The 12,596-nt window shown below is 44.4% G+C and overlaps 1 protein-coding gene across 1 annotated transcript in view; it reads right to left on the bottom strand.

Annotated features, from left to right (window-relative positions):
• Window positions 1-432: 432 nt before the first annotated feature.
• LOC142820450 (uncharacterized) overlaps window positions 433-12,596 on the bottom strand; it is a 35,653-nt gene continuing 23,489 nt past the window's right edge. The window contains exons 3-7 of the mRNA XM_075909273.1: window positions 9,233-9,320; window positions 7,855-8,043; window positions 7,201-7,309; window positions 1,340-1,441; window positions 433-491 (exon numbers count right to left, since the gene is read on the bottom strand). Of these exons, the coding sequence (XP_075765388.1) occupies window positions 433-491; window positions 1,340-1,441; window positions 7,201-7,309; window positions 7,855-8,043; window positions 9,233-9,320 (547 nt within the window). The remainder of the gene's footprint in view (window positions 492-1,339; window positions 1,442-7,200; window positions 7,310-7,854; window positions 8,044-9,232; window positions 9,321-12,596) is intronic.

The following is a 12,596-nucleotide window of genomic DNA, read 5'->3' as shown; positions in this document are numbered from 1 at the left end:
TAAAAATATTTCATGAGTGCGTTGCGGAGGATTGTGAAATCACATTTCTAAAAAAACAACCGCCTCCGCCGGGCTGCCATCAGGCAGAGGGGCACCAGTACAGTAGCTTGGCGTAGGGCCCTGCTGGGCTGCAACACCAACCCCTCAGCTTTTGCTCAGTCACCCTGTCTTGCCAGTGCTCTGCTGTTTGGCTACATCACTCCGGTCATCTGTCCCCTTCCCTGCTTGCTGACTCCCCACTGAATTCAGGTTTTCAAAAGTGGGGAGCAGAGCCACCCTGTTTAAAAAGTGGGAGGTAATGGCCCTTGGTCCCCCACCCCCAGCACTTATTAGCAAGCAGGCAGGATGGGGCCAGGGAAGGAACTAGACAGCAGCTCTGCAATGAAGCAGCTTGACAGTGAGATGTTTTAGGAATAAATTTCCTTATTCCAATCAAATCTCCAGTTCCGTGTTAGAAGAAAGTGACTCCTCCTGCAATTCTTTTGCAGCATCTGTGGCACAGTTTTTGAGAAGGTCTGAAGTGCTGAGCATTGGCAGCTGAAGTCACCAGCAGCTGTTGGTGCTAGGCCCCTCTAAAAATCAAGTCCCCAAAGTCTTTCAGACACATGTTCTTTCGATACATGTATCAGCAAATGACATAAACACCCCTGTTTAAATCACATTGGCCAGTCAGTTTCTGGGAGTAGCTTCACTGCCTTATACCCACAGTGCTTTGAATAGGATCCATGTCTATAGCAACTGACAATCACCATTGTCATCTGATGTCTGCAGGGGGGCTGGTCCCTCCAGGACATGGTTGGCAGGAATTAGATGCCATCAGAGCACAGCCCACTCCTGAAGGCAGCTAATGGACTTGGCCCTTTAGTTCAAGTGGCAGAGTTCCATATGCAGAGCTGAAGGATCTAGGTCCGAACACTGCTAAGTGCCTGCTATTTTGCCACTGTCCACGTCTTTTCCACGGTCCACGTCTTTCACAGACAGAGGTTCAGCATACGGCTTTGATCTCCGGGACTGTTAATCTGACACCTTTCACCAGCCAACATTTATTTGAAAGCTTCACTTCTGTTGTATTTTAAATGACTTCCATTACACATAATAACCCAATTGTATCTTCTTTGTAAGGCTCTAATAATTCCGGAAAGCTTCACTACACATGGAGCGGAGTAGGAGATTTTCCGGGTGTTCTCCTCTTTGCGCTCTTCAATACCGTCTCAGCCAGAGGGTAGTAAATAAGCACTATAACTGTCATATCCTCTATAAGCAACTAATTAGCAGGTTGATTTAGAACCAGAATTATTTTCCCCCATTGTGAAAAATGGAGACGAAATAAAACACAGACCTGACAAGCACGAGGAGTCGCTGGATTTGCAGAACTGCTCTCCGGGCTTGAAGCTCCCTGCTGGGCATGGAGGGGCTGTAAATCCATCAGGGCAAAAGTGACCTGAGAGAAGAGGCAGTCAGAACAACGTACGTGGTTAGGAAACTACATTCTGTGCAGCTCACTCTCCCAAGAGTCCCCTTGAGAGGAGAGATCTCCCTACTAAGCCATTTCACAAGGAGCATCAAACAGAGGACACACATGTGTTGGTCCAGCTGAGACAGATGCATTGCTAAGTATGGGGAAGTCTCCAGGAATTGCAAGTGCCACTGTGCCATGCTCTGGGAGCTCAGCTTTAGAGTGTGTATGGTCTGCAGGGCTGCAGAGAAGTTAACAGAGAGCTTACAGATTCTGGACAGATTCTGCCCACTAAACCATCCTACTCCTGCCCAGGGTTGACTCTCAGAGTAGTGCCATTAGGATATCCTGAAGATGACACTGTGATGTAAATATCATATGATTAATCAGCACACAATCTCTCAGGGTACATCTAGACAGCAGCGCTGTTTTGGGATACTTCCGGTATCCCGAAATAGCGTCTTCTGCATCTTAGCAACAAGCCCATTATTTCAAAATATATTTGAAATAACGGGCTTGCTAGTCCGACGTCCTGGTAAACCTCATTCCACAAGGATTAAGAGATTTGTCAGAATAGCTGTCTATTTCAAAATTTGGTGCTGGGTAGACACCAAAATAGATTATCTTGAAATAAGATACGCAATTTGCATAGCTTATTTCGAGCTATGTGGTGCTGGTTAGATGTAACCCCAATGCCCATGCAAGTACTCTATGGCTGTGTCTACACTGGGCCACTTATTCTGGAAAAGCACCCGCTTTTTTATAGCATTTATAGAGAAAGACCAAAACTGAGTGATGGGGAACAAATCCAGAAGAAGAGGTCTACCAAAGCTCCAAAATTTGTAATTTTAGAATTGAAAAAGAAGAAAAAATATAATCCTGATTTTTTTTAAAGATTTGGAAAGCTCAGGAAACCCAAATTTTAAAATCAAAATAATGGCAACTATCTCTATCGCTGGTTGAAAAATAAGAGGAAAAAATGATGTGAAATGTTTGTTGGAATGTTTTTTCTGTTGTTTGTACTGAAATGTCGATAAAAATTTTCACTGAGATTTTGAAATTCAAAAACCTTTCAGCCAGCTGTAGTTTATATAAGCTCAGAAAACAGCAGTTTAAATGACTGTTCTTTTATCCAAGAGCATATTCATTTCTGAAGTTCAAAACATGACGAAAATCAACTTCTCCTCGTTGCAATATAAACAGAGGAGCATGAACTCAGCAAATGGCAGAGCACCATTAACTCACCCAATCCATTCTCTTCATCGAGTTGGCCAAAATCTATCAAATTTTGAAATGCTGACAAAATTTCAAAATTCAAAAAACAAATCATAAATAAATTCTAGTGAAACTCTCACCAAAAAATGTTTCTTGCTTTTGAATCAACCTCAGAGATAGTAAAAATATTTGCATTTTGAAATTCCAACAAAATTTCATTTTAATAAAAAATTAAGCTCTTTGTTAAAAAATTCATTTTACTCCTTTTTTTCCAATTATATCTTTTTCCTAGTTCATTAATGAAGGTGTTACATGAGGTCAGATCTAAACTACCTCATCAGGTTTCCTTATCAAATGTCCCCCGACAACTCGACACATTTCCAGATATCTCTATCCTTTATTTATCATCCGTTTTCATTTAACAATAGAGTGCTCAGATGCAAGCCCATTTGAATTAATTTTTCTAAGTAAGATTTTGCGGGACTTGATATCAAATGTTTTACTAAGCTCCAGATGGTTATTTGAAAAGTGAAAAAAATAAAATGATTTAATTGTGGCGTAAAAGTGCCATTGCAATGCTGAAATATATCCCCATTTATCTGCAGAGCAATGGCTTTTGATTATCTCACACAATATTCAGTACACAGATTGCACACAATTAAAGTCAGTCGAATAGTGAAAAAGAGCACTATGAATTTTAGGGGTTTGGTTCCCTTTAGCCATATCCAAGCTCTTTAGTATCCCTGACTTTCAAAAAATGGTTGATATGATTGAATTAGACATATGTCTGACATAGAAATACATCCATCCTACCCATTAGAATACCAGGAAGACTCCCAGATATTAAAATCCAACAGGCTGTGTCTACACTGGGCCACTTATTCCGGAAAATCAGCCGCTTTTCCGGAATAACTTGCCAGCTGTCTACACTGGCCCCTTGAATTTCCAGAAAAGCACTGACGATCTACTGTAAGAAATCAGCTGCTTTTTCAGAAAAACTATGCTGCTTCCGCTCAGGCAAAAGTCCTTTTTCTGGAAAACTGTTCCGGAAAAGGGCCAGTGTAGACAACACAGTTGTGTTTTCCGCAAAAAAGCCCCGATCGCGAAAATGACGATCGGGGCTTTTTTCTGGAAAAGCGTGTCTACATTGGCACGGACGCTTTTCCGGAAAAAGGGCTTTTCCAGAAGAGTATCCTGCCAATGTAGACACTCTTTTTCCAGAAATACTTATAACGGAAAACTGTTCTGTTTTAAGCATTTCCAGAAAATCATGCCAGTGTAGACGTAGCCACACTGTATACACAGTACATATTTCACCTGTTACCTGCCTAGCAGCCAAAGAGGTTGTGGGGCCCAAGGAAGCACGGCTTCATTTGCCTTTGCCAAAAAAACAAATCTACATGGCTCCGGCGACGGATCCATGTAGTTTAGACGTACCCAATGAGGGCCCAATCCTAGCTAGAGCCTTTGGTTGCTACCGCAATATGAATAATAAGAAAAGTGATAATTTTATCACTGTAATATCCAAGATCTGGCCATCATCTGTCATTTGCTCACTTGGTTAAACATTTGCAAGTGCTTAACACATTGGCAAATAGCAGGGCTAGTTTGCAAATGCTTCACACTAAAGAAGCCAACGTTTCCTGGATTTTTTTTGCAGCAAAAATTACATGTCCAATCCTCTATACAACATAGTAAATGATGTATGTAACATTACACACACACCCTAAGATATCCTCCCCTCCCACATTTTACTCTGGTCTATGTGGGTGCTATTTTTTAATCCCACCACAGTGCCAGTAGCTGGAAGTTTGGTAACCCCAGTGTGTGTTATTCAATTTCCATAGTTGTGAATTACACATAACATCTGAATCTGAACTGCTAGGGCCTTGATGCTATCCCAATCTCTCTAGCCACTCCATTTCTCCTTTTATCAGACAACAAGCAAGGCAACTAGAATACAAGAACACTTCATTATTTAATAAGAGGGATTCTAATTACCGACATGAGAATCAAGTTACTAGGTTCAGTGACTCTGCAGGAGACACCTGCAGCTGCTCATTAAATACTTCAGCTTCAGATGCAACAACGTTGCTTAGAGGAAAGGAAAGCTAGCAAGACTGAAGAGATGAAGCCATTGATGACACTGACCACTCACATGCACAACTGTACAGCTATTATAATTCCACCCTCTCTCAGCAGGAGGCAGTGTTCAGAAGAGATGGGGCTAGCAAATATAGACAGCCCCAAATAGTCTACACAGACAGAGTCAATGCATCAACCATACGCGTGCACAGAGGCAAGATATTCCAGGTCCACACTCTCTCAGCAGGAGGGACTCTGCTGCAAAGGTATTTCAGAGTTTATTTGGGTGACCAACACCTGGATCTGAGCTTCCATCTTAGCCTAGCCCAGGAATGAGCAGCCACAAGGCAACAACTAGAGGTGTGTCTACACTGCACCCTTACCTCAAAACATTGTGAGGTAATTTTGAAATAAAACTCTATTCCAAAACGTCCCTTAACCCTCATGGAATGAGGTTACAAGGACACCAGCATGCCCAACAGCATGCCCAACAGCAAGGGCAACAGCATGCCCATTATATTTTGAACTAACGGGTTGCTTTAAAGACACGGAATGGCTATTTTGGGATACTTCTGGTATCTCAAAATAGTGCCGAGGTCTAGACATATACACGTATACCCAGCAGAGTTATTGGTGTTACCCTTCCCTTTCTGTGTCACTAGGACTTCTGGGGGTATATCCCACGGTTCTGTAGAGCTGAACTGTTCTATGATTCTTTCCCAGTAAATTATGGGAGAACTTGTCTATCCTTGTGGGCATACAAAAAGAGGATTGTGGGAAGGCACTGAGGTGATTTAGCCTGCATCCTGACTGCAAAGTAGGTGGGCTACCAGGTCAAGTGAAGGCTACACTCAAACATTATCCAACAGGCACAGCCAGCCTGGACTGACAGCACCCAGCGCAGGTCAGAGAGTCATTTGTGTGTATGGGAGAAGTGTTAGTTGCAACATCCATGTCAATACCCAAGTTAACTCTGCAATAAGGACGTACGGCAAGAGTACAGGCTTATAGACATTCACAGCTACACCCAGGACTGGAACTATTCCCACAATTAATTTGGGTCAAATGCTACTGAAATGTTTGTGGTGTGGAATATTTATGAACAACAAGGCTGTGTCTACATTGGCATCCTTTTCCCGAAAAGGGATGCTAATGAGACACTTCGGAATTGCAAATGCCACGGGGGATTTAAATATCCCCTGCGGCATTTGCTTGAACATGGCTGCCGCTTTTTTCCGGCTCGGGGCTTTGCCAGAGAAAAGCGCCAGTCTAGACGGGATCTTGCGGAAAATAAACCCTTTTCCGGAAGATCCCTTATTCCTACTTGAAAGGATCCCGTCGAGACTGGCACTTTTCTCCGGCAAAACCCCGAGCCGGAAAAAAGCGGCAGCCATGTTCATGAATATGCCGTGGGGGATAGTTAAATCCCCCGCGGCATTTGCAATTCCGAAGTGTCTCATTAGCATCCCTTTTCTGGAAAAGGGTGCCAATGGAGACACAGCCCAAATGTAAGTAGGTTGCTTTCCCATGTTTCTCTTTCATTTTCTTTGCAGATTCTGAGCTAATCAATCATCTGCACAATATTTTATGCTTTTACAGTTTTTCAAAGACAATTGTTTTAAAACAAAAGTCAAGTCCCGCCCAGCCCATCTTCCCGCTGTACTGGATTCTGCACTAATATCACAATGATGAATGTATGACACCCACTGTCATTTCCACAATGATAGACTGCAATGTCCTCAAGACAGGATTATTAAGATTTCACTTGAATATCAAACACAGAGGAAATAAGCAGCAAAAGAGAGTAGCTCTTCAAATAGCAGTCCACAAAACAGAAATGAGAATTCATTTAATTGCATAGCAAACCCCTTGATAAATAAATGTTTTCTTTGTTCCAATTTAAAAGCCAATCTATAAAATAATAATAAAGCTGTGTTTGAGAGATCATTGTCTGGTGGTTACAGGATGAGTTTGAGAGTCATGACTCCTATATTTTATTCCTGGTTTTGCCAGAGACTCGCTGTGTTGCTTTGCCTACATCATTTCAACACTCCATGCCTCAGTTTCCACATCTATATCATGGGAATATGAATATCCATTTTACATGGGAATAGTTGAGAGTCAATGAATTAAGGTGAAACTCAACAATATGCTCAGATAGGAAGTGCTGTACCTTATATAGGTGATCAGTTAAAATCACAGAATGAGAGCTATTTTGTCATTGTCTAGTGTCAGATCCCATTTGCTCAGTTCCTTGGGATCTAGGCAGTGAGTGGAGTATGGATCAGAGTTGGAACCCCTCATGCATTGTAATGTAACTATAGGAGAATCACATGTGCTTCAAAATGCCAGGATGTGCAAAGTGCTGTTACCAATGGGACTCCCTCATACCCCAGGTTTGTAGGCTAAGGAATCGTCAGGATGCCGAATAGACTTCTGCCTACCTGCTGGACAGGGCTGGCACCCCGGAGTTTCCTTGGTGGACAAAGAGCCAAGAGCACAGGTTACGCAATGCGTGTAGTTGGGATCTGGCTCCTGGCCAGCTGAACAATGCTGTGGGGAGAAAGCAGAGTCTGAAGGTGACGAAGGTTAACGACTCGGAAAGGCCTAACCTGTGTCCCTGTCAGCGCAATGTCTAATAAAGCACTGGCCCATATTCTAGAGCTGGTAAAAGGTGCTGGATTGCCAAAGCCCTGTTCATGCAGAGACCTGAAGTGATCTTCCAGCGCAGGTGGGAACATTTTTGGAGGCAAGGAGGTGCTTCAGACTCCAGGGCCCTTTCAGACCACAGCCTCTTTCAATTCCCAGCTGAGCTGCTAGGTGTTTCTGCCACATGGACACACATCTACTGGACGGAGACTCACCAAACTCAGTTCAAAGAGACCATGTATTGAAAATCTGAGATTCACTGAACCGCAGCTGTATTTGAACTGGCTTCCTGGCAGCAAAAGGCTTCATGCCTGATTACTGCCCCCCGCCACCCACAGAGACATGCCTTCTCCTGGGGACACACCCACATCACCACCTTCAGGCCTTTGTTATTTAGGATGAATGGGGATTAGTGCTCACATGGTGCCACACTGTGCTGCAAAGAGTACCTGTCTGTTTCGTCCATCGGGACAGACATATCCTTGCGGACACACCCGACACTCCAGCTCTCCCTCAGGTGAGTACTGACCAGGATTGCAGCTCTTCCACAAGCCACTGTGTTGATCACATGAATAGCCATCTGGGCACAAGAGGCACCCCGCTCTGGTCTCTGAGCTCATATAGCCGTCTGGGCAAGCCTGTCCGTGGGGGTTGGAAACACCAACAGGCAGATGACTGAGCGTGTGAGTTCCACTTTTTGCTAAATGACAGAAACATACCCATAACCTGCAGGATAATCAGTAAATAAGCAGCTCATTTATGCCCCCAGCCCATGAACCAGCCTCTTCTTGCTGCAAAAGAAAACCTCTTTAAATCCCTTTGAAATGCAAGCTTTTGAGGAGCTGATGAATAAATCTGGGTGCATGGTAAGTGCCGCGAAGTAGATGGCCGATCTCTTTCAGCGCCCTTGCGGTTACTCTTTAGAATCCTGGAAGGAAGGCCACTGGGAAATATGATGCTTTGTAGGAGAATGGAGCATTTGGAATCAACCTGAGTGCTTCTTGTGATGACAGAATGTCCGTCCCCCCCCCCCTCAGGCGAGAAGGGACAGAATATGAACTGCCCTCCCCCCATCCCAAACTATGTGGTTTGCACAAACAGAACCTAGAAACTAGCCCAGCTGACAAGATTTTGAAGACACAAATCTACTGGTCAGTTTATCCACCTCCAATGCGTTACTGAAGGCAGGGAAAAGCACTAATGCTTGGATGTGAAGGGACAAAGGTTAAAACTAATAACACCTGGCTCCCATATAGTGCTTTTCATCAGTAGATCTCCAAGCACTTCACACAGCACATCATCTCCCCCTCCCCAACATTACAGATAGATTAAAGAATAGGGCTAGGCCGTGATTTGTGCCAGGGCATGCAGCAGCAGAACAGGGAACAAACCCAAGACCTCTTGAATGTTAGTGCAGTGCTCACTCAAGTATGCCAAAGTGATTCCTATGCCTGTGAAGGCAGGTGTCATGCCTCTGTAACAGATGAATATAAGATGCTCACTCAGATACTGTGCATGCTACGTATGGACGGATGCTGTTTGGCCCAGCGTGCGTTGTATTCCAAGAGGAGTACCAACACTGTGCGTTACATTGCTAGCAGTGTCAATATTGAACTGTGGCATTGTATTGCTTTGTATCCCCTTGCAGAGCCCTGCTGCTCTCTCTGCAGCTGACTGAGATATCCCTGCCAGATAAAGCGAGTGGATTTTGTGACAGGGTTTAAAACTACATTGGAAAATCTGGGAAGAAGGCAGAAGACAGACAAGCACCTTAGTACCACCACCTCTGTGCACAGACAGGGAGCGCCACGCCTGTCCATTGCTCACCTGGCAGGCCATGATGTCTGCTTGAGCTGTGAGCTGATTGGCGGTTCCTACCGGGCATTTCCGAGGAGCCGCTCGCCCTCCCGGGCAGCTGGATTCAAAAACAGTGAGACCAAAATGATTTTTCAAGTCAATCATTTCACTCCTGTGACTTTTATCTCCCCTCCCCCAGTACGTTGGGTGTCTCTGTCACCTTCCCTACAGATAGTGCCCCAAACGCAGGCTGCTCAAACACCCACTCGAGCACTCTAAGGAGTGGGGACTCAAGTCCAAAGCCCACGGTAGTTTCCTTGTCAGAAACTCCAGTCAGCAGGACCAGAAGTAGGCAAAGGAGGGAGGTGGTAATATCCCCCCATCAGGAGCCCTCTGTACCCACAGCTATGGGGGAGAGACCTCCCTGCCAGTTCTGGGGGCACTAAGATTCAGATGGTGCTTCTGTCCCCTACCATGTGGCCTTGGGGAAAACCTGCAAGGAGGGAGCAGCCAGGCAGAGATTCCCGCCTTTGGAGCAGCAGCAGCCAAAGCAGGGACCTCTGAAATTTCCACAGCCATCTAGAAAGTTCTCTGACTGCCTCTATCCTGGACAGTTTGCTCCAACCCATCTCCGCACAGGCTCTTCCTCTCAGTTGCACTCCATCCCTGCTCCTCTCCCACATCATTTCCCTTCCTTTCCCTGTTTTTCCATTTAGTTGATCCCGCCTCCTCAGGTAAATTTACCCCCCCAAAACCCCAAACCAAAAGCCCAAATACAAACCGACTGAACAAGAGAAATTGTGGAACATCACATCGTCCACTCAACATGTGTGTTACACCCTTTCCCAGAACCCTGTTCTGCCTTGTCTGGCCAGACAATAATGTCTCACATTGACTTCTTGTGAATGACGTATACTTAGATTTAAGCTTTTTGGGGGCAGGGGCCATCTTTTAAAACACTGAGGTACAAAAACAGTATAAGTGAGAAGTATTCTCAGTTGGAGACGCAGGAAATCATGGGGTTGGGACACAGCGGAGTACAAGAAAACCTGTCTTTCTAGTTTGGGTTTGTGCATACCCTCACCCAGAATTTGGCTTTGGGCATCTGAGCCTGAAAGATTGCGAAAACGTACAGAGCCAGAAGCGTCCAGCCTCACTCAAGCCAGGCAATAGCTACTTATGGGAGAACCCTACTGTTTTCATCAGGATAGCAAAAACTGTTCCATAGCAAACTGTAGATGACACAGCTGAGTTTGGCATGGTTCCATCTGGAAATAGGACTCAGCAGGGACTCACTTGGAACTTCGCCCAGGCTGGTAGGCAGGTTTGTGTATCACAGATCAGCATCTTTTGGAAAACAGTGTCCAAGCTGCTTTTGCTCTCCTCACTGCTCTTTGTAACTAAACTCCACCACTCTAGAACTCCCAGGTTAATGCTCCATGCCTAACTAGCATATTTCTCCACTGGCACATTTGCAAACAGGTGTCCAGAAAGCAGAATAGACTTAGTAGCAGAGGATTCCCCTAACCAATGGCCTGACTCATCGTACGTGCATCCTGTATACCAAGAGAGCTGAGTCTGAAAGGCAGAAACTTATGCTACTGCAAGCACTGGCCCTAGTTCTGCTTCTTCTTGGCTGAATAAACTGGAGCTGTGCAATGTTTTTCTCAGCTGGAAACTGGCCTTGGTCAAGCGTACAGACCTTGGAACACAGCACCAGCACCTCTTTGTAACTGCTGTGTTCCATCCTACGGAGAACTCTGACTTTCAATGTGAGTGCTCAGCATTTTGGGAAATCCCTAGGTAGCATTACCAGGATAAAGAAATAGATGGCTCCTTGGCTACAAAAAGATGATCCACCAATAAGATGGCCTTAAACGCTGGAGTGGATTCTTTAGAGAGTGCCTCTATAACGGAATTTTCAAAATGTCCTTGGCAGAGTTATAAAGGGGAAATTTCCAGGAGTTTTTTTACACCCATGTTAATTATTGGGGAAGGCTACAAACACGAGAGATTCCTCACCACCTCTTCCTGTTGCACCCTTGCTGCTTAACCAGTTCATAGATTGTCTCTTGGGCTACATCTACACTGCACAGTAATTTTGGAATAAGCTATTCTGGAATAAATGGACACAAATCAGATATGAACATAACATAAGAACGGCCGTACTGGGTCAGACCAAAGGTCCATCTAGCCCAGTATCCTGTCTGCCAACAGTGGCCAGCACCAGGTGCCCCAGAGAGGGTGGACCGAAGATAATGATCAGCGATTTGTCTCCTGCCATCCTTCTCCAGCCTCTGACAAACAGAGGCCAGGGACACCACTTCTATCCCCTGGCTAATAGCCTTTTATGGACCTAACCTCCATGAAATTATCTAGCTTCTCTTTAAACTCTGTTATAGTCCTAGCCTTCACAGCCTCCTCTGGCAAGGAGTTCCACAGGTTGACTACATGCTGTGTGAAGAAGAACTTTCTTTTATTAGTTTTAAACCTGCTACCCATTAATTTAATTTGGTGTCCTCTAGTTCTTCTATTATGGGAACTAATAAATAACTTTTCTTTATCTGCCCTCTCCACACCTCTCATGATTTTATAGACCTCTATCATATCCCCCTCAGTCTCCTCTTTTCTAAACTGAAAAGTCCCAGTCGCTTTAACCTCTCTTCATATGAGACCCGTTTCAAACCCCTAATCATTTTAGTTGCCCTTTTCTGAACCCTTTCCAAGGCCAAAATATCTTTTTTGAGGTGAGGAGACCACATCTGTACACAGTATTCAAGATGTGGGCGTACCATAGTTTTATACAGGGGCAGTAAGATATTCTGGGTCTTAGGAATGGTAATATGAGGAATGGTAATATACAAAAACCTGTAGGAGAGCATTTCAATCTCCCTGGACTCACAGTAGCAGATTTAAAGGTAGCCATCCTGCAACAAAAAACCTTCAAGAACAGACTTCAAAGAGAAACCGCTGAGCTACAGTTCATCTGCAAATTTGATACCATCAATTTAGGATTAAACAAAGACTGTAAATGGCTACCCAAATACAATAGCAGTTTCTCCTCTCTTGGTTTTCACACCTCCACATCAGTTGCTAGAAGTGGGCCTCATCCTCCCTGACTGAACTGACCTTGTTATCTCTAGCCTTACTCTTGATTGAAACTCTTTTCTTATGCCTGCATATTTATACCTGCCTCTGGAATTTCCACTACATGCATCTGACAAAGTGGGTCTTTGTCCACAAAAGCTTATGCTCCAAGAAATCTGTTAGTCTATAAGGAGCCACAGGACTCCTTATCGCTATTCTGGAATAGTTATTCCAAAATAGTTTATTTTGAAATAGCACGTCTACACTTCAGGGAAGCCTCAAAATGAGTCCGAGGCAGGTTTCCCTA

The sequence above is a fragment of the Pelodiscus sinensis genome, chromosome 26 (assembly GCF_049634645.1).
Source record: "Pelodiscus sinensis isolate JC-2024 chromosome 26, ASM4963464v1, whole genome shotgun sequence".
Lineage (NCBI taxonomy): Eukaryota > Metazoa > Chordata > Testudines > Trionychidae > Pelodiscus > Pelodiscus sinensis.
Note: the sequence above shows the minus strand (reverse complement) of the source record. Positions and strands in the feature narration are given on the sequence as shown.